General features: G+C 40.1%; 1 protein-coding gene across 1 annotated transcript in view; it reads right to left on the reverse strand.

The window, feature by feature from the left end:
- RALYL (RALY RNA binding protein like) overlaps positions 1–24,731 on the reverse strand; it is a 308,298-nt gene extending 283,567 nt beyond the window's left edge. The window contains exon 1 of the mRNA XM_077810076.1: positions 24,473–24,731. Coding sequence (XP_077666202.1) covers positions 24,473–24,728 — 256 coding nt within the window. The 5' untranslated portion in view covers positions 24,729–24,731. The remainder of the gene's footprint in view (positions 1–24,472) is intronic.
- Positions 24,732–25,974: the final 1,243 nt, after the last annotated feature.

Genomic DNA, 25,974 nt, shown 5'->3' on the forward strand with positions numbered 1-25,974 from the left:
AAATGCATTCTATTTAGACACAATCAGCTCTTAATAGGGTCCTATTGGTCTCTATCACATGTACCAACTGCAGTGTCTCATGAATATTTTTCCATTTTATTTCCTTTCTTTACATAAACTGATATAGTATCTCTGTTCATTAACCAAAAGGGAGAAAAACATTAGACTGTTTGGACCACTTGAGCCATGCTTGGAATACTTGATCCTTTGGGAGCTGATAGTGGAACCCTTAGTCTCATAGGTGAGTAAGCAATCCACGTAACCAGACCCCTGGAATACAAAAACGGACAAGACAAGACCGTGCTAAATCCAAGTAATGATAAAGTCAATGGGACTAGTCATAACACAGATTAGTTCTCAAGGTGAGTCAGGGTGGCCCTAAGGTTTAGTGCATAATTTAGCCCATTATCAAAAGGCTGACCTGCTGGAAATCCATCTCAAAGCAGGCACATCCTGATTCTGAGAATACCTTCTAGAGAATACCTGATATAAATCACTTGCAGATCTGCACAGCTGTACCAGCTACAGGTTTTCAAATGCTCCTGTGTGTCTGTAGGGAAGAGGAAGGAGGGAGCAGAAAGAGCCCAGAAGTTCAGGGAGGATCTATTATCTCCTCTATCACTGGTTCAGCTCCTCTCTACCCTCTCCTCCTTGCAACTTAAGGCCTGTGAAGGGGGGAGACGGTGGGAAAGGTGAAAACTCATGGAGCTGCCCACTGACAGAGACAACCTAAAAACCTCCACAGCTGTAGGACAAGCACAGATATGCCAAGGGCGAGATGTGGGGCTGGGATGGGTGCAGAGTGGATGTGGGGGCAGGGGCAGATATCGAACTGGGGGAAGCAGAAAATAATGGTTTGGAGTTGTGGGTGCAGAACGGATTTGAGACGGGTGCAGCGTTGATGTGTGAGCAGGAGGAAAGTGAATTGATCTGGGGCTGATAGGGCCAGCATGAATTGACATGAGGCTGGTAGGTGCATAATTAATTGGTGTTGGGAAATTAAAGGTGCATAATAAATTGATGGGGCGGGGCTGGAAAACAGACAGCTATGGTGCGAGAGGGGTACAGCATTAATTAACTGGGGTTTGGGGAGAGCCTGGAGTCTTTAATACCATCAGGCAATACTTAATGCAAATTTGTGTAGTGTTATGCATATTCAAAGTCTAAAGGGATTTTTTTGGTCACAAGATATTGGCAGGTATGTGCTTCTTCTGAAAAACAAATTCCCCTCCCTGCTATATCCTGACTAGAACAGGGTCAATAATGAAAAAAATTGTGCATCTTAAAATGCTATTTACCTAGCTTTATAAACTGGGAAAATCATTTAGATAGACTGAGAGAACACACATTAAAGAATTGGTTGAAAAATATAGTGAAATTTGTCAAATAAATTATTTGATTAACATTGTTTAACTAAACTCCCATTCTGATATTCTGGGATGTCCACTGCATGTGAAAAGAAATTACAGGGTGCCCAGGTGGGAAACAGCATATCAAGGTAACATGAGAAGGACCATAATGGCTACACTCTGATATAAGAGAAAGAATCCTGGCTGCAACTACTAAATATGAGGGTAATAAAATCCTAATATTTTCTAACATGACCTGACCTAAGTCCAGACACATAGTGAAGAACTGGTGGGAATTAAACAATCATTTATACAAGCAATTGGAGAGCAACTCTTCTTTAATCTGGCATGTTGTGCAGGCTTTTGTAAAGGCAATACATTTGGATGAAAACTGGATGTGGAATCTTCTACTAACATACTCAGAAAACTTAAAGTAGAGAACAGTTACAGAAGTGGCTATGTGAGACACCAATAAACAGTGATCTGAACTAGAACACTGTATTTTCTACAAAGAAATTCATTCTGGCCCTTTGCACCAGGATGAGCATAAAAAGACATAAAAGAGTATATCATTAAAGAGAAATCATGGGCGGAAATGATTGGGTGAGATTCTTTTGTCTGTTATGCAGGTCATCAAACTAGATGATCATAATGGTCCCTTCAGATCTTAAGAAAAAAATCTATGAAAAAACATACCAGAGCAAGAGAGCGATTTAACTGACATTTTTGCCTGATTTCAAATTCTTATAAATCTTGTTAATATTTATGTGAATCTTTCCTGGTGAACTGAAATCACAGCCAAAAGGGAGTTTACTATTATGAGCTGTAACAAGCCAGTATATTTGCTTCTGCATCCCCACTCTTTCACTTCACTCTAAATTCCACTGAAACAACATGTACAGTAGAGGGCTGAATTAGGCCAGGTTTGCTCCCATGTGGACATTGCTAATATAATTTTAAAAGGTGCTGACATAAAACATTTGTATAAAATTTGCAGATTTAATTGTTAACAATATAATGCTGAAGTCACTTAATGGGATTAATGGCCTTTATTTTGTTCTTAATTTGTTATATTGCTTCTGCAACAATTTAGTGAAAAGAAACCAATCAGGACTTTATAAAAAAGCCAATTTTCTATAACACCATACACTGGTCATTTCATGTTCTGATACTTCCTCTTAATGCTCATGACCTTATTATAAAAAGAAATTAAATATCTGTCACAAAAGTAATATTAATTTGTTAGATTATATCTTTTAAAAACAGTACAGCTGTGCACAGAATGATGTGAACATTCTCAAATACACTGATTGACCACCTCCACTGATTTTAATGGAGTTACCTTGGATTTATCCTGGTGAACTGGAAGCAGAATTTAGTTATCTGGATATATCATGAAGTATCAGCAAAAAGATAGGTATTACCAGTATCTACTGTGTTAGCATATTTATCTATCAAGTAAGCAAACTCAAATACTACCAACAGCTTAAGAAAAAAGGGAAAATGAATTCCTATTTCACAGGCCAATTCTGAAGTTGGGTCCATAGGGCAGATTCCTGTGCTTGTCTCATTGACGGAGATTGGAGTTTGAAACTGGCAGCAAAGCACTGCTCAAAGTAAACTCAGTTTTCAAGATCAGAATTTTCCCCCCATTGTGCTTGTATTACTTTGGCTACATCAGTAAAATATAAATCTTTTTTATTCTTCTGTGATGATTTTGTAGGAGAGGGATAGCTCAGTGGCTTGAGCATTGGCCTGCTAAACCCAGGGTTGCGAGTTCAATCTTTGAGGGGGCCATTTAGGGATCTGGGGCAAAAATTGGGGATTGGTCCTGCTTTGAGCAGGGGGTTGGACTAGATGACCTCCTGAGGTCCCTTCCAACCCTGATATTCTATGATTCTATGATCTGTCTGTACAATAGACCCACTTAGCATCCGGGTCCACCCAAATCTGAGCAGGGGTGTAGTGCTGCCATAGTGGCCTGGAGCATCACTCCACTCAGGCACCTGAAATCCAGGACGGAGCTATGCGCCCGCGCTTCAGAAAGCTATGATCCGGCAGCTCTGCTTTGCCATTTTCTGAGCCGCCTCGTACGCGTTCCCAGCTTGGCAGGTGAAGCCCTGTGTCTGGAGGCACCAGGGCTAGGAAGAGGGTGTGGCATCAGGGGAGAAGCTGAGCTAGCACAGTCTGTCATTGCCTGTCCACCCAAAAATTGGGGCCCACCCGAATTTCCACTCCTAGCTATGCCACGCTTAACTTAGCTTTCTTTTTTTATATAGCAAGTATCAGTGTAGCATCTAGACCAAATTAAACAAGGACAAAAGGATAGTTTGCTCGTTCCAGTGCCTCTAGTGCATACGTTCTGCAGGAAAGGTTTATCCAAGTGAATATACCATGATCTGCACACCTTATTGGACTCTGTCTGGTCCATTTCACATTTGTCTTGCTCCCCTTTCCTCTCTCATCTAATTTTAAATGTGCTAAGGATGGTGCCAAACTACCGTTAATCAACAGTAGCCAAATCCCTGAAATGTTGACTGAGAAGGAAGCTAGGGTAACCAGCTTTCACTCTTTTAGGCACTGAAAACAGAACATAAAAAAAGTACATTATGAAATAGGTGGTAGCCATAATTTTATTTTGTCTGAGATTTTTACTATCTCAGCTGATGAATTTTGTAAGCTCTTATAAATTTTTAAGGCAATTTGACACTTTTTGCTAATATCGCACAGTACAGTGGTTTCCAATGACTACCAATGAACTTTTACTGGACTAAATGTATTAATAGTGTATAATGGTGTGGTAAGTTCCCTATCAAGATAACTCAGGATGGATATATTCTGTGTCATCAAGATTCATAGTGGGCTGCCTGGAGTACTGTTGGTAGTTGTACACAGCCACATAAAGTGATGACACTCCCTAATGATTAATATCACTGGACTGTCCTTTCACAGAATTCATGGTGAACAACTGTCTGGTCCTGCAAACACTTCAGCATGCATAACTTTACTTTTGTGACCACTGACATCAAAGAGACTTTGTGCAACAAAGCTATAAACAGACTCCCATTGGCTTCTAATGGGCTTTGCATCAGGCCCCGAATATGTCTCTCTCTATTTGTATTCTTTCCCACATGGTGTACAATTTCAGAGGGAACAGCCATGAAATTACAATAAATTATGACATTTCAAATGTCTGAACTGTGCACTATGCCAATTAACTGAACGTGAATCATTGCTGAGATGTATCCTTCATAGTTAAGCTTCTAACAAAACATCCCTGCCTGCAAGCGTATCAGGTTTTAGTCTACTTCCCACACCATCCTGCAGTGATTCATTGATTTAACATTTTATCATGAGACTACAGCACTTATTATACAGTTTCTAAAAATACTCCAAGAAATTTTCAATTAATTTTTCTTTTGTCGTATTTGAGGGGAATATTGGGGCCAGTGAACATAAGGGACTGCAAGGCCTTATTCTGCATGCCTGATTCACTTAGGGTGACCACCACTGATGGATGGAAATAAGGGAAATCCATATAAAAATGAGGGATAATGCTTTCTTTTAAGTGACATTTTAGGGAAACGCCATTTCCCTTAGCATAACATGTATTTTTTCTCTCAAGTGTACATTTCTACTGCCCGAAGCATACAATCCAATTATCATAAACTTCAATTTAATGTTCAAATGGTACTTATTATCAGTGTTAATACATTTTAAAATAAGGGACAGGTGGCCACCTTAAGGTAAAAAATCAATGAAATAAGGGATGGTCCCTTAAAATAAAGGATGGGTGGTCACTGTAGTCTCATAGCAGATAGTGCAAGGGGAGCCTAGATCAGAGCTCCAGCACCACACTATGACTGAGATCAAGCAGGCAGTCCCCATCCCTCCCTGCAGTGTGGGCAGCAGCAACCCCTCTGTCACAGACCTGGTCAGGCTGCCCCTGCTGGCAGCTCACCAGACTGCTGTGAGGGGATGCAGATCTTGAATCCTCCATGTACTCTAAACTTCCCTGAGTCTCAGCAGCCTGCAGCGTGGTCTTCTTCTATAGCTTCTCTGGAACATTTCCTGGGCACTCAGATTCTCAGTCTGTTATCCCCTTCATGGAAATGGAGACCTGCAGACTTCCAGGTCCAGCACTGATCCTCAAGATTCCCCAGTATCTTAAAACATCCTCTCCCTGAACACTACCCAAAGGTGTGAGCCTTCTTGTTCCCCTCTTCTCACACTGTGAATGAATCGGGGCAAGTGACACTGATTAATGCATTTCATCTTTAGTTAATAGGTTATCAAAATGCTGGAATACACACCTCCACATTTCCAAAATAATGCATGTGGTCCCTAACGCTGTGGTTCCCATTAAAAATCAACAGGAGTCGCTTATCTAAAAATGCACAGAGTTCTTCAAAAATATGCCCCCAAAAGTCAGGCTTTTTAAAAAAGTACTCTGTTTTGATTACAAGAGTTTTAATCAATTTCTTCTGAGCAATTTCGCATATGAATATTTAGCCATACAGTGTATCCTCCTCCACTAGGACCTTCTTCTCAGGTCTCATGCTTTTGCATCACAATGTAACCCTCAGCATTACATGCTCCAGGCCTGACTACATACACTCTCTCAGTGTTAGCATTTGAGGTTGACTCCTCTCTATCTAATCGTTCACTCTGTCTCTCTGGTTGTGGCTTCTCCTCAGCCCTGACTCTTCATCTTTAGAGTTCCACAGAGTGGAATTTTCAGTCCCCTCCTTATTTAACCCTAGTTCATAACATAAATTCTAATCTTTTGAACAATACCTCATCATCACTTTTCCTCCTCTTTGTGTTTTACCCACACAAATGCATGGCTTTATCTCAGCTTCGTTCAGTTGAATGTTTCCCTTGTGAAAAGAACAGGAGTACTTGTGGCACCTTAGAGACTAATAAATTTATTAGAACATAAGCTTTTGTGGGCTACAGCCCACTTCATCGGATGCATAGAATGGAACATATAGTAAGAAGACATATATATATACATACAGAGAAGGTGAAAGTTGCCATACACACTGTGAGAGGCTAATTAATTAAGATGAGCTATTATCAGCAGGAGAAAAATTGAAAGAGGTGCATCTCTTAATACAGTTGCTTCTCTATTTCTTTCCTCATCTTATCCCCTTCATTTGTCTCCAGTTGTGTGTGTGTGTGTGTTTTTTTAAACACCTTTGGCATCATCTTTGGCCATGAATGTCTCTCCTCATTCTATACTGTCATAAATATAAAGGGAAGGGTAAACACCTTTAAATTCCTCCTGGCCAGAGGAAAAACCCTTTCACCTATAAAGGGTTAAGAAGCTAGGATAACCTACTGGCACCTGACCAAAAATGACCAGTGAGGAGACAAGATACTTTCAAAAGCTGGGGGGAGGGAGAAAACAAATCTCTGTCTGTCTGTCTGTGTGATGCTTTTGCCGGGACCAGAGCAGGAATGCAGGTAAGAACTCCTGTAAAGGGCTAATAAGCAATCTAGTTAAATATGTGTTAGAGTTTGTTTTGTTTAAATGGCTGATAAAATAATTTGTGCTGAATGGAATGTATATTCCTGTTTTTGTGTCTTTTTGTAATTTAAGGTTTTGCCTAGAGGGATTCTCTATGTTTTGAATCTGATTACCCTGTTAGGTATTTACCATCCTGATTTTACAGAGGTGATACTTTTACTTTTTCTTCAATTAAAATTCTTCTTTTAAGAACCTGCTTGATTTTTCATGGTTCTTAAGATCCAAGGGTTTGGGTCTGTGTTCACCTATGCAAATTGGTGAGGATTTTTATCAAGCCTTCCCCAGGAAAGGGGGTTTAGTGTTTGGGAGGATTTTTGGGGGGAAAGACGTTTCCAAGCAGGCTCTTTCCCTGTTATATATTTGTTAGAAATTTGGTGGTGGCAGCAATAAAGTCCAGGGACAAAAGGGAAAATAGTTTGTACCCTGGGGACATTTTAACCTAAGCTGGTAAAAATAAGCTTAGAGGGTTTTTCATGCAGGTCCCCACATCTGTACCCTAGAGTTCAGAGTGGGGAAGGAACCCCGACATATACCTACAAATCTGCTTATCAATATTTTCTGTACACATCATTGTGTTGATTCTACTTCTGATGAATGTCTCATCCATTCCCCCTTGATTGGACTACTGTAGATTCCTTTTATACAACTTCCCCAGATCTCCAGATTCTTGCTTGCACAGAATGCTGATACTCACCTTTTGATAAGACAACAAAACATTCCCATCTTCAAAAAATACCATTCTAGCAACTCATTCACTTTAGGACCCATTTAAAAAATTGCCCTTATGTTTAAAACCATGGCCCTTGAATCTTTGCCAACCTTCATTTTCATATTCAGGAACAGGCAAATAATTGCATGTACTCTAGGCATGGAATAATTTGATGTGTACTTCTTATCACTTTATCTGCATATTTAGCTAACGAGGTGTGCTATCTATCTAGCTATGTGCCAACACAAACAGATAATTTCCATGTGCCCAGCAAGTATTTGAGTAAGTTGGGCATGTTAAGTTATTTGCTAATTAAAAGCTTTGAAAAGCTGCCCCATAATGGACTTTCACTTTAAGTGAGATCAGCATATTTAATACTAAAGGAATTTTCAAACAATTTCTGAGATCATTAATAGGATGAGAAAGGTTAATCCCATCCCATTACCTTGCATAGCTCTGGAATAGACCCTTTGATTGTTGGCTTCATTTAATAGAATCATAGAATCATAGAATATCAGGGTTGGAAGGAACCTCAGGAGGTCACCTAGTCCAACCCCCTGCTCAAAGCAGGACCAATCCCCAACTAAATCATCCCAGCCAGGGCTTTGTCAAGACTGACCTTAAAAATATCTAAGGAAGGAGATTCCATCACCTCCCTAGGTAACGCATTCCAGTGTTTCACCACCCTCCTAGTGAAAAAGTTTTTCCTAATATCCAACCTAAACCTCCCCCACTGCAACTTGAGACCATTACTCCTTCTTCTGTCATCAGCTACCACTGAGAACAGTCTAGATCCATCCTCTTTGGAACCCCCTTTCAGGTAGTTGAAAGCAGCTATCAAATCCCCCCTCATTCTTCTCTTCCGTAGACTAAACAATCCCAGTTACCTCGGCCTCTCCTCATAAGTCATGTGTTCCAGTCCCCTAATCATTTTTGTTGCCCTCCGCTGGATGTTTTCCAATTTTTCCACATCCTTCTTCTAGTGTGGGGCCCAAAACTGGACACAGTACTCCAGATGAGGCCTCACCAATGTCGAATAGAGGAGAATGATTACGTCCCTTGATCTGCTGGCAATGCCCCTACTTATATAGCCCAAAATGCTGTTAGCCTTCTTGGCAACAAGGGCATACTGTTGACTCATATCCAGCTTCTCACTGTAACCCCTCGGTCCTTTTCTGCAAAACTGCTGCCTACCCAGTCGGTCCCTAGTCTGTAGCGGTGCATGGGATTCTTCTATCCTAAGTGCAAGACTCTGTACTTATCCCTGTTGAACCTCATCAGATTTCTTTTGCCCCAGTCCTCTAATTTGTCTAGGTCCCTCTGTATCCTATCCCTACCCTCCAGCATATCTACCACTCCTCCCAGTTTAGTGTCATCTGCAAACTTGCTGAGGGTGCAGTCCACGCCATCCTCCAGATCATTAATGAAAATACTGGGGGGAGGGATAGCTCAGTGGTTTGAGCATTGGCCTGCTAAACGCAGAGTTGTGAGTTCAATCCTTGAGGGGGCCATTTGGGATCTGGGGTAAAAATTGGGGATTGGTCCTGCTTTGAGCAGGGGGTTGGACTAGATGACCTCCTGAGGTCCCTTCCAACCCTGGTATTCTATGATTCTATGATATTGAACAAAATCAGCCCCAGGACCAAGCCTTGGGGCACTCTGATTGATATTGGCTGCCAACTAGACATGGAGCCATTGATCACTATCCATTGAGCCCGACAATCTAGCCAGCTTTCTCTCCACCTTATAGTCCATTTGTGGCTCTTTACCTCCAATACTATAAATTAGTTTCATGGGCTTTTGGAACACATTCCAGAAATAAGAAAGACAGAAAAATGTAGCAAAAAACTCCATAAATGCTTTGAAAAGTCTCTTTAAATGTACATCAGAAGTTCAACCTCCTGGTACTCTTTCTCCTCAAACAGAAGACCTGATTCTGCTCTCATACCTATTTTACATCAGTTTAATTCCATGGGCATAAGAATGGACATAAGGAGGAATGGCAGTGTGGATACCAGTCTAATACGTCATACTGGCTGTAGAATGACCGTGCCTAATCGGGTAAAGAATGTGAGCGAAGCCAAACAGCATTTTGAGACGTTTGTACACCAATGCGAGGAGCCTAGGTAACAAAATGGAGGCACTAGAACTACTGGTGTAGGAAGTGAAACCAGATATAATAGGGATAACAGAAACATGGTGGAATAGTAGTCATGACTGGACTACAGCTATTGAAGGGTATGTGCTGTTTAGGAAAGACAGAAATAAAGGTAAAGGTGGTGGAGTAGCATTATATATCAATGATGAGGTAGACTGTAAAGAAATAAGAAGCGATGGAATGGATAAGACTGAGTCCGTCTGGACAAAAATCACATTGGGGAAGAAAACTACTAGAGCCTCCCCTGTGATAGTGCTTGGGGTGTGCTATAGACCACTGGGATCTAATTTGGATATGGATAGAGCCCTCTTTAATGTTTTTAATTAAGTAAATACTAATGGAAACTGCGTGATCATGGGAGTTCCCCAGATATAGACTGGAGGACGAGTGCTAGTAATAATAATAGGGCTCAGATTTTCCTAGATGCGATAGCTGATGGATTCCTTCATCAAGTAGTTGCTGAACCGACTAGAGGGGAATACCACTTTAGATTTTGTTTTGGTGAGTGTTGAGGACCTCATAGAAGAAATGGTGGTAGGGGACAACCTTGGTTCAAGTGATCATAAGCTAATTCAGTTCAAACTGAATGGAAGGATAAATAAAAATAAAACTGTGACTAGGGTTTTTGATTTCAAAAGGCCTGACTTTCAAAAATTAAGGAAATTAGTTAGGGATGTGGATTGGACTGAAGAACTTATGGATCTAAAGGCAGAGGAGGCCTGGAATTACTTTAAGTCAAAGCTGTAGAAGCTATCGGAAACCTGCATCCCAAGAAAGGGGAAAAAATTCATAGACAGGAGTTGTAGACCAAGCTGCATGAGCAAGCACCTCAGAGAGGCGATTAAAAAAAAGCAGAAAGCATACAGGGAGTGGAAGATGGGAGGGATCAGCAAGGAAAGCTACCTTATTGAGGCCAGAACATGTAGGGATAAAGTGAGACAGGCTAAAAGTCAGGTAGAGTTGGACCTTGCAAAGGGAATTAAAACCAATAATAAAAGGTTCTATAGCCGTAATAAATAAGAAGAAAACAAAGAAAGAAGAAGTGGGACTGCTAAACACTGAGGATGGAGTGGAGGTTAAGGATAATCTAGGCATGGCCCAATATCTAAACAAATACTTTGCCTCAGTCTTTAATAAGGCTAATGAGGATCTTAGGGATAATGGTAGCATGACAAATGCGAAGGAGGATATGGAGGTAGATATTACCATATCTGAGGTAGAAGCGAAACTCAAACAGCTTAATGGGACTAAATCGGGGGGGCCCAGATAATCTTCATCCAAGAATATTAAAGGAATTGGCACACGAAATTGCAAGCCCAGAAGCAACAATTTTTAATGAATCTGTAAACTCTGGGGTTGTACCATATGACTTGAGAATTGCTAACATAGTTCCTATTTTTAAGAAAGGGGAAAAAAAATGATCCGGGTAACTACAGGCCTGTTAGTTCAACATCTGTAGTATGCAAGGTCTTGGAAAAAATTTTGAAGGAGAAAGTAGTTAAGGACATTGAGGTCAATGGTAAATGGGACAAAATACAACATGGTTTTAGAAAAGGTAGATCGTGCCAAACCAACCTGATCTCCTTCTTTGAGAAAGTAACAGATTTTTTAGACAAAGGAAACGCAGTGGATCTAATTTACCTAGATTTCAGTAAGGCGTTTGATACGGTGCCACATGGGGAATTATTAGTTAAATTGGAAAAGATGGGGATCAATATGAAAATTGAAAGGTGGATAAGGAATTGGTTAAAGGGGAGACTATAGCGGGTCATACTGAAAGGTGAACTGTCAGGCTGGAAGGAGGTTACTAGTGGAGTTCCTCAGGGATTGGTTTTGGGACCAATCTTATTTAATCTTTTTATTACTGACCTTGCACAAAAAGTGGGAGTGGGCTAATAAAGTTTGCGGATGATACAAAGCTGGGAGGTATTGCCAATTTAGAGAAGGACCGGGATATCATACTGGAGGATCTGGATGACCCTGTAAACTGGAGTAATAGGATGAAATTTAATAGTGAGAAGTGTAAGGTCATGCATTTAGGGATTAATAACAAGAATTTTAGTTATAAGCTGGGAATGCATCAATTAGAAGTAACGGAGGAGGAGAAGGACCTTGGAGTATTGGTTGACCACAGGATGACTATGAGCCGCCAATGTGATATGGCCGTGAAAAAAACTAATGCTGTCTTGGGATGCATCAGGCAAGGTATTTCCAGTAGAGATAAGGAGGTGTTAGTACCGTTATACAAGGCACTGGTGAGACCTCATCTGGAATACTGAGTGCAGTTCTGGTCTCCCATGTTTAAGAAGGATGAATTCAAACTGGAACAGGTTCAGAGAAGGGCTACTAGGATGATCCGAGGAATGGAAAACCTGTCTTATGAAAGGAGACTCAAGGAGCTTGGCTTGTTTAGCCTAACCGAAAGAAGGTTGAGGAGAGATATGATTGCTCTCTATAAATATATCAGAGGGATAAATACCGGAGAGGGAGAGGAATTATTTAAGCTCAGTACCAATGTGGACACAAGAACAAATGGATATAAACTGGCCATCGGGAAGTTTAGACTTGAAATTAGACGAAGGTGTCTGGCCATCAGAGGAGTGAAGTTCTGGAAGCAGTGGGGGCAAAAGACTTAACTGGCTTTAAGATTAAATTCAATACATTTATGGAGGAGATGGTATGATGGGATAACATGATTTTGGCAATTAATTGATCTTTGGGCCTATTTACCATGAATAGTTAATGACCTGTGATGGGATGTTAGGTGGGGTGGGATCTGAGTTACTACAGAGAATTCTTTTCTGGGTATGTGGCTGGTGAATCTTGCCCACATGCTCAGGGTTCAGCTGATCACCATATTTGGGGTCAGGAAGGAATTTTCCTCCAGGGCAGATTGGAAGAGGCCCTGGGGGTTTTTCGCCTTCCTCTGTAGCCTGGGGCACGGGTCACTTGCTGGAGGATTCTCTGCAACTTGAAGTCTTTAAACCATGATTTGAGGACTTCAGTAGCTCAGACATAGGTGAGAGGTTTATTGCGGGAGTGGGTGGGTGAGATTCTGTGGCCTGCATTGTGCAGGAGGTCAGACTAGATGATCATAATGGTCCCTTCTGACCTTAATATCTATGAGTCTATGAGACATCAATGAATTTACTCCTGACTTAAACAAGTGTAAGTGAGAGAAGAATCAGGCCCACAGATTTTAAAACACCACATAAACTCCAAAGAACCACATCATCCCTGATCCCTAAAAGGTGTGCAGGAGAGGGAAGGAGCTAAAGGCACAAAAAGCCCTCAACATTTGCACTCTAAAGACAATCACAGTCCTTGCTATATTCTTGTAAATATGTTTCCAAGTCTCACCCTACTAAATTACTGTAGTTCATCACTATCTCAATGAGCTCTGTTTACTATGTTGATTTTATGGGCCAGATCCTCAACTGGTGTAAAATGATGTGTCCAAGTTATACTTAAAGATTTTGGGAGAGAGGGGGACTTCCATTACTGCTGAATCCATTCCAATCTCCCTATTTCCTATTAAAAGGCATGTTGAATTCCCAAAACAGAAAACCCACAACCATTGTTTTATGCAGAAAATATACCAAAATTGTACATTTTTCATTTCAGAGCAAATTTCACTTTCCATAAATATTTTCCCCCAAACTACAATGTAATTCCTTCAGCCAAGAGTTACTGCTTTTGGAATACAATGGGCCTGCTTCCTTCAGTCCAATTCCTCACTTGCTAAGCTTTATGATTAGGAAAAGTAACATTCCATTTAATACAACTCGAGTGTGAAGAACATTTATTTCTTCTATATTCTGAGTGCTGCTCCTTGAAACGCAGAACAGACCCCTTGACTGAAATTTAAAGCAAGATAACTAAGGCTTTAAAAAACATGAACAAACAAAATTGCCTCCGTCTATTGAATTCTAAGGTCTTGAAAGCTCCAGCGTTACAGCCTCTGATGGCATTCCTGTCTCAACAGGTTCTGCCTGTCACCTCACACATGTTCACCCCTGTTGGTGGGAGAATCTTTGCCGTGACAGCTCCCATCTGCAACAGTTTCCTGTGTCCCTCCACTTCATCAAGTCTCCACCATTCACTTTTTCATTATTTACATGACTTCCTCTTCAAAAAAGCCTTTCTACATAAGAATGATGTATCAGTTCATGGGGTATCAGCTCACAACACTGACACCATACCCACTTCTTCCCCCCAAATCCTGCCAACCAAAAAAAAAGGGGCAGGGAGGGAATAAACTCTAAAATTAAGGTTCAAAATAAAAAAAAAATAGCACCTCTAATCCAAACAGAACTGTGTCCTAAAAGAGGAAGACGTTCCAGAGATTCCTTGAAGTCCACTAAGGACTTTGCTATTGATTTTACATGGAAGGCACCTAGCTACTATGGTGATGGCAGCAGTATAAAACACATGAGATTTAAAAACAAAGACAAACCAATAACCATTTCTAGAAATATATTTTCATCCTTCCCTATACCCTTTAATTTCTCTTCTGCTATGATGTTATTTAACTCTTTAAACTATTCAATAATTACAGTGTTTTGAGATGCAATTTGTATGAAATTTGCAGTTGTATTGGATACTCTCCCTTCAGGGGATAAAGGCCATCAGATAGAAAACACACATGGAGCTGGCTAGAAGGTAGTAAGGTAAATCCCGTTTATGTTTTTCTTTTTAAAAAGATCATGTGTTTTTCCAAGTTTCTGTATTGGTATTTTGAGAGAGAGACAGAGACAGAGAGAGAGAGAGAATGCATACTGTATCAAATAAAGTTTCTGTAAGCCAGTTGCTAGGTAACTGCTCATACTAGCAACAACAACAAATTGGGCTTGATTCAGGAAATTTTCAACAAAGTAGCTAGCCACACAAATGAGTCAATATCCTTGACATCTCACAGTTCTTGTGGTTTATGTGGTACAGCAAGCTATGGACAATTCTGGTGTTTCAGGCCCTTAAGCATTGGCGGATTTACTTAGTAGTTGAACTGTGCTGATGCTGACTCACAGCTTTGAAAAGCTGTTTGGCTGGGGGCAGTGGGTGATGTTCAGCAATTCTCCCACACACACACACACACAAATGGAGGCAGGAACCTGTGCTGGAATATGTGGAAATTAAATAGTTTATTAATATGCCCCATTTAAATATATATTGAAATTCTAAAATGTTCCCAGATATTCATTAGACACAAGCAATCTCTGAGGTTTCACTGAGGCTGTCACTCTCCATAGTTTAGATTGATTTTATCATGGACCCCTCCCCCCCCCCCCCCAAAAAAAAAAAAAAAGGCATCACTGATTTAAACTGAACCAAAATGTGAGAAAATATCTTCTAGTTATTGCCTTTCTCCCAAGTTACTACCAGTATTTATAACATGATCATGCAGATTTCCTAATTTAGGGCCCAATCTTGTACACCCACAAAACTATTACTGAATTAAATGGGAGATAGATGGGTTAGAGCTGGAGGATCAGGACCACAGTAGGATCATAAGCTCTGGTTCTGAATTTGATAGTGCACATGCAAACTGCCTCGCTGACATGCTATCAGTTGCAGGACTGAGGACAAAGGTAGGACATTGATTGACCAGTAATTCAGTGCTGGATTTCCTTTCTGAGTCTACCACTGAGCTAAATGCCTTTCTGATTTAAAAAAAAAAAAAAAAGCTTTATCCATTGCATTACTTACCTGTAGGTTTCTAAGGGCATGCAACCCATTTTGCATAAAGGAGAGTTAATGTCTCTGCTGCAGAAGTGGAGAAGTAACTTTTATAAACACTTGTGACATTACACAGGCAGCAGTAAATAATTGATTCACTTGGAAGATTACTGGCTCTAGGAGCATGGTTAAGAGTCTCTCACTTTTGTGAGGTATTAAAAAACACAAGATACCAAAGATCTATTTTGTGCAGAGACACAAGAAGGATAAACAGTTCTATTGTCACATCAATTCAATTTACACAAAGGTGTATGTCAAAGGCTCTCTAAAGGTACTCTTTATTATCTGCTCTACTCTTTGGATGTTTTCTACTGTGTTGCCATGATTTAGAAAGCCCCTGAAGGGCTTCTGTACTTCTGAAGAGGGTGTGCAATACAGTGTGTTGTCCAAAATAATTATCTGTAACCACCACCTTACCTGAGGCTATATGTCAGTCTGTGCTCACTAGGTACTCAGAGACTGCATCTAATTTGGACCTAAAGGCAGCTGCACGTGAATAATACTTACAGAAATGAAACAGGATTGAAGCCATAATGGAACTAATTTATTAGTTAAAAAGGAAATCAACCAAAGAAGCTGTAGCTCTTACTCTTAACAAATATAAGCTTTTCGTATCATATATCTTAGCAATTTTTTTTTGTAGCATTCAGTAATGAATGTTCACAAAGACATTTGAAAAACATTATTTTAGTCATATATAAGCTTGGAAATGATTAGAAATTTATTGGGAAATGTTGGTAAACATTGATTTCACTGTACGCACAGAAACCAACAAAAATATATATTTCCAGCAAAAATGAAAATGTACAGATAGGCAAAGAAAGCAAAAGGCTGGTTGAGAACTTAAGGAGTCCAAATGCAGTGATTTAGATTTTTGAATATGGCTTCTTACAAATGGACTAATAGTAAAAACAGGTATGATTTGTTGATTTAAGGATATTTACCTTGTATATTTTGACGTGATGTTAAAAATGTGTGTTAACAGCTTATTAAGCTTTTTGAATCTCCACATTGACTGTCATTACATAATTGTCTGACACCTCCCCGCCCGCAATTTCCTGCCACTGTGAAAATTTAAATCAATAAAAAAGCTTGAACATTAATATAGATATCATCTGTCAAAACTATAAAAACTGAACTCTGCCAAGCCCGGTCATGTATGTGACATGTTTTCTCTCCATATCAATAAGGAGGTGTTCTCTGTTCTCTAATCTTGTAAATCAGGAGTAACTGCTGGCAGAGTTACATCAGTGTAGGAATAATGTGATGCAGTGAAAAATCAGACCTTATCTTTCAAACCTCCTCCCACCACCCCCAAAATACACTAAGATGTAGGAACTGCCATGATATCTTTATCTGCCTTAAAAAGGAAATTTACCCCTCCACACACCCCATTTAAGACCTGATTGTGGGGCTGAAGTGGCCTTTACATGAGGTAGCAGGCTTTGCACTGGCCCTCTGCACTGGGATGAATATATCACCAGCTAAAAGACAGAGGAACAGATTGCCTCCACCCTTGCATGGGTGTGCAAGCGTGGGAGAAAGAAGTAAGGAAAGAATTGGAATCAGCACACAGCTGTGGCCTATGTGACATCCTCAGGTAGTTTTGGATGCAGCCCACATAACACATATGCGACCCACAATGCTAAATAGGTTGAGAACCACTGCTCTAGCACATAGGGAGAGCTCACATGTCAGGGCAGCGTGCTCCTCATTCTTGAGCCCACCCCCTCTGTGCAGTGGCATGGAGGAAGGCCAGGTAAATGCTCCAACTCCTTCACATTCCCTGTAGAGCAAATGGAGGAGCTCCTGTACTGTCCCATGTGCAAGGATGTGTGATTGTCCCTAGCCCTTCTGCGAAGCACACCGAAGGGAGAGAGATGGCACTTGTTGCAATACAGTGCCTCTCCAAACTCTTCCTGGCCTAAATGCCAAAGAGATGAGTACACTCTGACCCAAAGATGCAACTGGATGGACAAAAATGAAGCTGAGATACTCTGATAGTGTGGGGGTCTCTGGCTATGTTTCTGCTATGTTTACTGGCTTTTGAGTTTTTGCCCTAAGCAAATTGGGACATTTCCTATATTCCCAGCCTACAGTTATATACACATTAAGCACCACAAAAACATATTGCTATGCCTGGTATTTCGCTGTCCTATGGCCTATTTTGCCTGTCCAGTAGAGCTGGTCCTTCCTGGGAAATATTAGAATAGCATTTAAAAGAATCTGTACTGAAACTCGATGGCAGTGATAACACTTCTGTTCTCCTACTGTTCACTCTCATTTATTTAGACTGTAAGCTCTTTGGATCAGGGACTGTCTCTTACTATGCACTTTTACAGGTGTTTAAAGCACTGCAACCCTCATCTCAGTTGGAGTCTCTAGGTACTACCACAACACACATACATAAATAACATGGTAACACCATTAATAACGCTCATATTTCTTAAATATTTTCAGATAATTATGTAAACACCTCATACCTGCTTGTAAAGTTAATTACATTAATGTAGTTCCAGTAATGCCATTGATTTCAATTATGCTGCTGTAAATGAGAGTAGAATTGAGCACAAAGTGCACAAGGAAATCCATAAAGTCAGGAGCTGGCATAAATTGTCAATCTGTTTAGAACATAAATAATCCAATGGGATTTATGAATTACAGGACAACATAACTTTAGAAAAGTATTGCTTACTAGTCGCAGAGTGCCATACACACACCTTTAAATCCACCCAGTTCTCATCCGTCCTCAAATATGACTTTGTTTAGTTAGTCTTCCCCCACTGACCTCCATCCAGCCTTCATTCCATTGTTCACGTACTTTAATTTTGTTTAAAAAGAACAAATTAACAATGCTAACCTGATGTGGACATCACAGTACATATCGCTCAGAATCTGTCCCTTCACCACATCTTCTTTCTTGGTATAAAATACTGCAGTGTGTTTAATTTCAATTGTAAGATCCTCATGACAGGGACCTGTAATTTTTTGTTTTGTCTGTAAAGCATCATATACCTCTTCATGGTGCTAACTATTGCACCATTAACTTTCTTCCTTTCAAATGCACAATTTACAACCAGCTGCTCCAAGAAGCAGTCATTTAAGGTGTCAAGAAACTTTATCACTGCATCCCGCCCTGAGGTGACATGTACCCAGTCAATATGGGGGTCACTGAAATCCCCCATTATTATTATTGATTTTTTTATTTTAATAGCCTCTCTAATCTCCCTGAGCATTTCACAGTCACTATCACCATCCTGGTCAGATGATCAGTAATATAACCCTACTGCTATATTCTTATTATTAGAGCATGGAATTTCTATCCATAGAGATTCTATGGTACAGTTTGATTTATTTACGATTTTTACTTCCTTTGATTCTATGCTTTCTTTCACATATAATGCCACTCCCCCATCAGCCCAACCTGTTCTGTCCTTCTGATATATTTTGTACCCTGGTATTACTGTATCCCATTGATTATCCTCATTCCACCAAGTTTCTGTGATGCCTATGATATTAATATCCTCATTTAATACAAGGTACTCTAGTTCACCCATTTTATTATTTAGACTTCTAGCACTGGTATATAAACACTTAAAAAAACTTGTCTCCTTTTAGCTGTGTGCCATTACACGATGTAATTGAATGGGACTTTTTTTTATTTGATTGTTTCTGATCAGACTCTGCCTGTATTTTACCATTTTCCATCCTCTCATCCTCACTAGGACATAGAGATTCTTGATTAATAGATCCTCCCCAAGGGATGTCTGTCCATACCACGTGCTCCTCCGCACCTGTTGGCTTTCCCCCAGCCCTTAGTTTAAAAACTGCTCTACGACCTTTTTAATTTTAAGTGCCAGCAATCTGGTTCCATTTAGGTTTAGGTGGAGCCCATCCTTCCTGTATAGGCTCCCCGTTTCCCAAAAGTTTGCCAGTTCCTAATAAATCTAAACCCTCCTCCCTACACCATCGTCTCATCCACACATTGAGACTCTACAATTCTGCCTGACTAACTGGCCCTGCACGTGGAACTGGAAGCATCTCAGAGAATGCTACCATGGAGGTCCTGGACTTCAATCTCTTACCTAGCAGCCTAAATTTGGCCTCCAGGACCTCTCTCCTATCCTTCCTTATGTCACTGGTACCTACATGTACCCCAACCATTGGCTCCTCCCCAGCACTGCACATAAGTCTATCTAGATGTCTCGAGAGATCCGCAACCTTGGCGACCAGGCAGGCAAATTACCATGCAGTTCTCCTGGTCATCGCAAACCCAGCTATCTATATTTCTAATGATCAAATCGTCCATTACTAATACCTGTCTCTTTCTAATAGCTGGAGTTCCCTCCCCACTTCATAATGAATGAAGAGGACAGGTCACTGATTTAGAGTGATGTGGATTGCTTGGTAAAATGGGTACAAGCAAACAATGTGTGTTTTAATATGTCTAAATGTAAATGTATACATCTAAAAAGAAAGCCATAGTTGTAGGATGGGGGGCTATCCCGGGAATCAGAGACTCTGAAAAAGATTTCGTGGTTGTGGTGGATAATCAGCTGACCGTGAGCTCCAAATATGATGCTGTGGCCAAAAGAGCTACTGCGATCCTGGGATGCATAAATAGGGGTATCTTGAGTAGGAGCAGAGAGGTTATTTTTTACATTTGGCACTGGTGCGACTGCTGCTGGAATACTCTGGTCAGTTCTGGTGCCCACGATTCAAGAAAAATGTTGATAAATTAGAGATGGTTCAGAAAAGAGCCACAAGAATGATTAGAAAACCTGCCTTATAGTGACAGAGGCAAGAAGCTCAATCTTTTTAGCTTAACAAAAAGAAGGCTAAGGGGGGACTTGATTGCAGGCTATAAGTATCTACATGGGGAACAAATATTTAATAACGGGTCTTCAATCTAGCAGAGAAAGGTATAACATGATCCAGTGGCTAGAAATTGAAGCTAGACAAATTCAGATTGGAAATAAGTTGTACCATTTTTGACAGTGAGGGTAATTAACCATTGGAACAATTTACCAAGAGTTATGGTGGATTCTCCATCACTGGAAATTTTTAAATTGAGATTGGGTGTTTTTATATAAAATATGCTCTATGAATTATACTGGTGAAGTTCTATGGCCTGTGTTATATAGGTGGCCAGATTAGATGGCCACAATGATCCCTTCTGGCCTTGGAATCTATACATCAATGAATCCTTTTTCTTCCCATCTTATCCACCTTGGCTTTCCTGATAACATCTTCCTTTTTCTCCTGCTACCCTTCTGGATGCTTATACAACATCTCTTTGGGTGGATCCTCCTCCTCTGAATTCAAATGCTATGCTTCTTCCTGTAAAGATTTTCTGGGTAGTATGTGTTTCTTTCCACCCTGCTAGTAATTTCATTTCGGCCACTATCTCTAATCTTGATTATTGTAACCCTCTCTTTGCCACCAATTTTCTTCCCTCCAGTCAATGAAAAATATTGTCCCCCCAAATTTCACTTTCTCTATCATATCAAATTTAAGCTTCATGTGATGGCCTAGAAAACCATACATATCTTTGCCCTGCTCAAACTCATATCTTAGCCAAACTCATATCTTACATTCTCACCCTGTTCCTGTCCCCTCCACTCCACCAATGATGTCAACCTTGTCGCTCTGCTTATCCACTTGCCTACAAAATTTCCACACAATCTTGCATGTTGAGGAACATGATTAAGTGATTGGGTTTCCTGCTATTGCAGGAAGCTGGACTCAATGACTCAAAAGGTCCTTTCCACTCCTATAACCTATGGCACCTCCTATTCATGGAATGTCCTTCCTGACATGGTCCTCAAGGCTACTATTGCCTCCATATTCAAATGGCTCCAAGAGACCCACTTCTAATGACACATACAAGAAATTAACTATCAAATTATGGTTAGATTGTGATGACTGAAATTACGTACAATCTAAAAACCCCATCATGCTATTAATACATTTTATTATATAGAATGGAGCTTGGCCGATATATTTTTTCTACATCCCTTTCACCTGCCCTTTGTCCATCTTCCAGACTCTGCTCTCTTCAGCACAGGAAACTTACCTTCTTATGAAAGTGCCCAGCACAGAAGGGACATTACCAGAAACAGACAAAAAACAGAAGCAGCAATGATGGCAGTGATATTAGACCATTGACTAGGTACCATTTCAAAAAAAAATCTCTGTGTATGGGTAGATAGGTAAGGAGCTGCATGCAATGCACTGATTGCATTCCTTACATACTGCACAAATATTACAGATTCAAGATCCAGACTCTAAAGCTGCCACCCCACTGTATCCCAAAGAGGTTTCGTAGCTAAGCACCCATGGCAACAAACTTCTACTTACTACAAGCCCATGGCTTTTTGTCATGCTTTATTTGCATACAACCATCTGACCCTCTTTCTTCTCTGCTTTTCTCTCATCTTTTTCATATAAAATAAACAAAAAAATCAAATTGGATTTTATATCAGCTGTTTCCCTTACTTCTTTTGGAGACTACATATAAAGTTGCTGCAAACCAGTTCCTCTATACAGTAGCTGCCAATAATCACCTCACAAAAGGTCAGTTCTACAAATATTCAGCAAACTAGCTACCAAAGGCTTAAGAAATTTGTGATGAATTAGTCATCCTGACAACTAACCATTCTCCACAGTATCTTACAACTACTCCAAGCTTATGTGTTGCAGCAGGCTACAGATAATTTCTGCTGAATCAGGCCATTGGTGGTTTCATTTACTTGGGTGTTATTTAATTGTCACTCTTTTAAAGTAGTTTATAGCTTTTAAAACATCTTTCAAGTGCTAAGAGAAATGCCTTATGTTTTGTGTCAACAGCTAAGAAGCACTGAGATTTCACACCAAATTAGCAGGAATGCACAAAGGATACATGCAAAAAGAAAAGGAGTACTTGTGGCACCTTAAAAAGAAAAGGAGTACTTGTGGCACCTTAGAGACTAACCAATTTATTTTAGCATGAGCTTTCGTGAGCTACAGCTCACTTCATCAGATACATACCGTGGAAACTGCAGCAGACTTTATATATACACAGAGAATATGAAACAATACCTCCTCCCACCCCACTGTCCTGCTGGTAATAGCTATTACCAGCAGGACAGTGGGGTGGGAGGAGGTATTGTTTCATATTCTCTGTGTATATATAAAGTCTGCTGCAGTTTCCACGGTATGTATCTGATGAAGTGAGCTGTAGCTCACGAAAGCTCATGCTAAAATAAATTGGTTAGTCTCTAAGGTGCCACAAGTACTCCTTTTCTTTTTGCGAATACAGACTAACACGGCTGTTACTCTGAAACCTGTGGCACCTTAGAGACTAACAGATTTATTCGAGCATAAGCTTTCCTGAGCCAAAGCTCACTTCGTAGACTACTAAAAGTAGGCAAAGTTAAGTCAAAGTTAGCCAATAATCACTGTAGCTAACCTTGACATTTTTCCTAGCCTAGATATACTCACTGTGGATTCAGCAAAACAACTATGAAGTTCTAACCAAAATATCCTGTCATATTATCCAGTTTTCCCAGACTTCTCACAAACTGCATGGCTGAGTGCTGTAAGTGATTTTTATTGAGAGGCATTTTACCTAAAAGCAGTTAACTTTGACAGATGGAGAACAGCTTCCATGAGAAAAATCAAGACTCTATATAAGAATACGTAAAAACACAAGCAAATAAAAATCTATTTCTGTTTAGATTCAGTTCAAAGGGGCCAAATTCTTTTTTTTAATTCCAGATAAGCAAGTGCAGTACCAACTGATGCTACGTGGAATTGTGCACCTCTGCATAAGGTGCCTAAATTTTCAATATAACGTCCCTCTAGACACGTGACTTGGCACCATTTAAACAATTAACATAGCTCATCCTCTTGCTTCTGCTATCTAAGATCTGATATGCTACCGAAGTATGAACTGGGTACAGCTTTAGAATCAGTCTGATAAATGCATTTTCTGTGCATGTGTGAAGACTTAGTTGTGAAAGTCAAATATCAAAACCATTTCTTGATATTTAACAGCCCAAAATGTATCCTGTGTGGCTGTTGCCAGCCTAGAAGCAGCAAATATACACAGAGGGTATGATTCTGGCCCTGGGATTCAGTGCTGCATGTTCCCAACCTGGTTCCTGGAAAAAAGGAGGTCCTTCCACAGATATAATGCATGGGTAGGGCTCCTGGCAATTTCAAGAGGCATAGCCATGTGAAAAGTTGGGAGGGACAGCTGGGGAAAAGCTGCTCTGTGCGGCATGCTTCCCTAGGAAGTCTCACCTTCTTTCATGCAGCATTAAGTTCTGACCTGTGAAACCTATTGTTTTGGGGCTTGGCTGCAGGAAAAGCGTGCACAGCCACTATGCTGTCCATCCATGGGGGGGTGAGAGTGAGTTGGAAATCATTTCAAAGGGCCCTTATGGAGGAATTGGTTGTCCAGGCAGATACACCGGATCTGCTGGATTGGGTACAGGATATCCCACTGGACCACTTGTATATGTGCTCACACACTGCGTCCCCTACACACACATTGTTCTGCAAATTATAATACTGTATAACATGTTATATTTACGAATCTTGGGCCTGATCCTGAAAACGTGTAATTTTGCTTGCATGCATAATCCTACTGACTTCAACAGGATGACTGTGTTTCAAGTTAAGCATGTGCATAACTGTGGCAAGATTGAGGCCTTTTGAATTATTTAGTTATTAATTGGAATGTAACAACTATAAATATTGAGGAAAAAAAGTATTTAACCACACAGTACTTAATAGCATTCAACAGCCATTTCATTAAACCTAGCTGACATTTAAAAAAACACTTTCCCCAGTTCCGTTTCCTAGAGCTATGACTGAAACAAACAAAGAAACAACCAAAACCAACATTCAGCACCGAAGATAGTTAATAAACAGGGGAAAGAGAAGAGAAATTAATACAACCAAACAATTTCTGCCATTAAAAATAGCCTATAAACACTTACCGAGTGGTTGTCCTGCAATGATCCTGGCATTCTCTCCTGCCACTGCAGCCCTTGCGTGCCTCTCACTCATATACTGTACAAATGCGTAACCTTTGTGCACTGAGCAGCCAACTATTTTTCCGTACTTTGCAAAGATTGCCTCTATGTCACCTTTTTTGACAATGGCTGTGTTCAGATTGCCAATGAAGACTCTGGAGTTGATTGACTTAGGGTCATTCTTATTGGTGACATTGCTGGTCTGTGTTTTGCCGGTCATGGTTGGCTCACTTAGCTTTAACCCTTAAACAAAGAAGAGAAAGAAAACAGTTACCACTGGCTTCAGAGAGTTTCTCAGTGATAATAACTCACTTAGGCTAAATCCAAATTCATCAGTATTCTATTTTCTAAAAATGAGTAGCAATAAAACTGGCACTGTGAGTTTTTAAATATTACCAAGAAGTCAATTTTAAATCTTTCATTTTTATGGATTTAAATATATCCATAAATCTGGTAATCTGATGTTCTGATGTTCATCAGTGGGCTCTACTGCAGACAGTTGTGGATTTGGGCTTTGAAATTCAGCATTGACTTGTTAAATACCTAACTATCTAGAGCTGCAAAGAAAGAGAATGAACCATTATCTTGTGTTAATGAAATAAACATTCAAGGCTAGGTAGAGAACAAACTCTAACAATGAAAGACTTCTCTGCCTTTGTTTGGTAAGTGTCAGCCAGTCACCATTAAATACTCCATTGAATACCATTGACCATTGTGAGGAGCACAGAGCAGGCTATTTACAGTTTATACAGTTTCTTACCATAATCAATATGTTTTATTAGAAACTAACAATTTTCTCCCATTAGAAATATCGCAGAACAAAAAAAAATGCAGAGAAAGTACAAATGGCTAATTCACCTAGAATGACAAAGTATGAAAACAGATCATCTTTATGGAATAAAAATAGTGTTTTTTTTTTTTTTTTTTCTGAAGAGGCAATAAACCAAATTCAGCCTTGGTATAATGTTACTGGAATCAGTAGAGTTACACTAGGGAAAGATTTGTCTTCAGATTGTAGATTTATGCCCTTATTTTTACAAATCACATAGCTTGGTGGAGCAGCATCAATATATTGCATGCTCTATCTACTCCCATGAAAACAGCAGCTGCAACTTCCTGTGCTCATGCAGCCCTATGCTTATAAATAAGATCCACCTAACTTTGATAGGTTTCAGAGTAGCAGCTGTCTTAGTCTGTATCCGAAAAAAGAACAGGAGGACTTGTGGCACCTTGGAGACTAACCAATTTATTTGAGCATAACCTTTCGTGAGCTACAGCTCACTTCATCGGATGCATTCAGTGGAAAATACAGTGAGGAGATTTATATACACACAGAACATGAAAAAATGGATGTTACCATACACACTGTAAGGAGACTGATCACTTAAGATGAGCTATTACCAGCAGGAGAGCAGGTCGGGGCGGGGGGGAACCTTTTGTAGTGATAATCAAGGACAGGCCCAACA

This window comes from Eretmochelys imbricata, chromosome 2, assembly GCF_965152235.1.
Source record: "Eretmochelys imbricata isolate rEreImb1 chromosome 2, rEreImb1.hap1, whole genome shotgun sequence".
NCBI classification, from domain to species: Eukaryota; Metazoa; Chordata; order Testudines; family Cheloniidae; genus Eretmochelys; species Eretmochelys imbricata.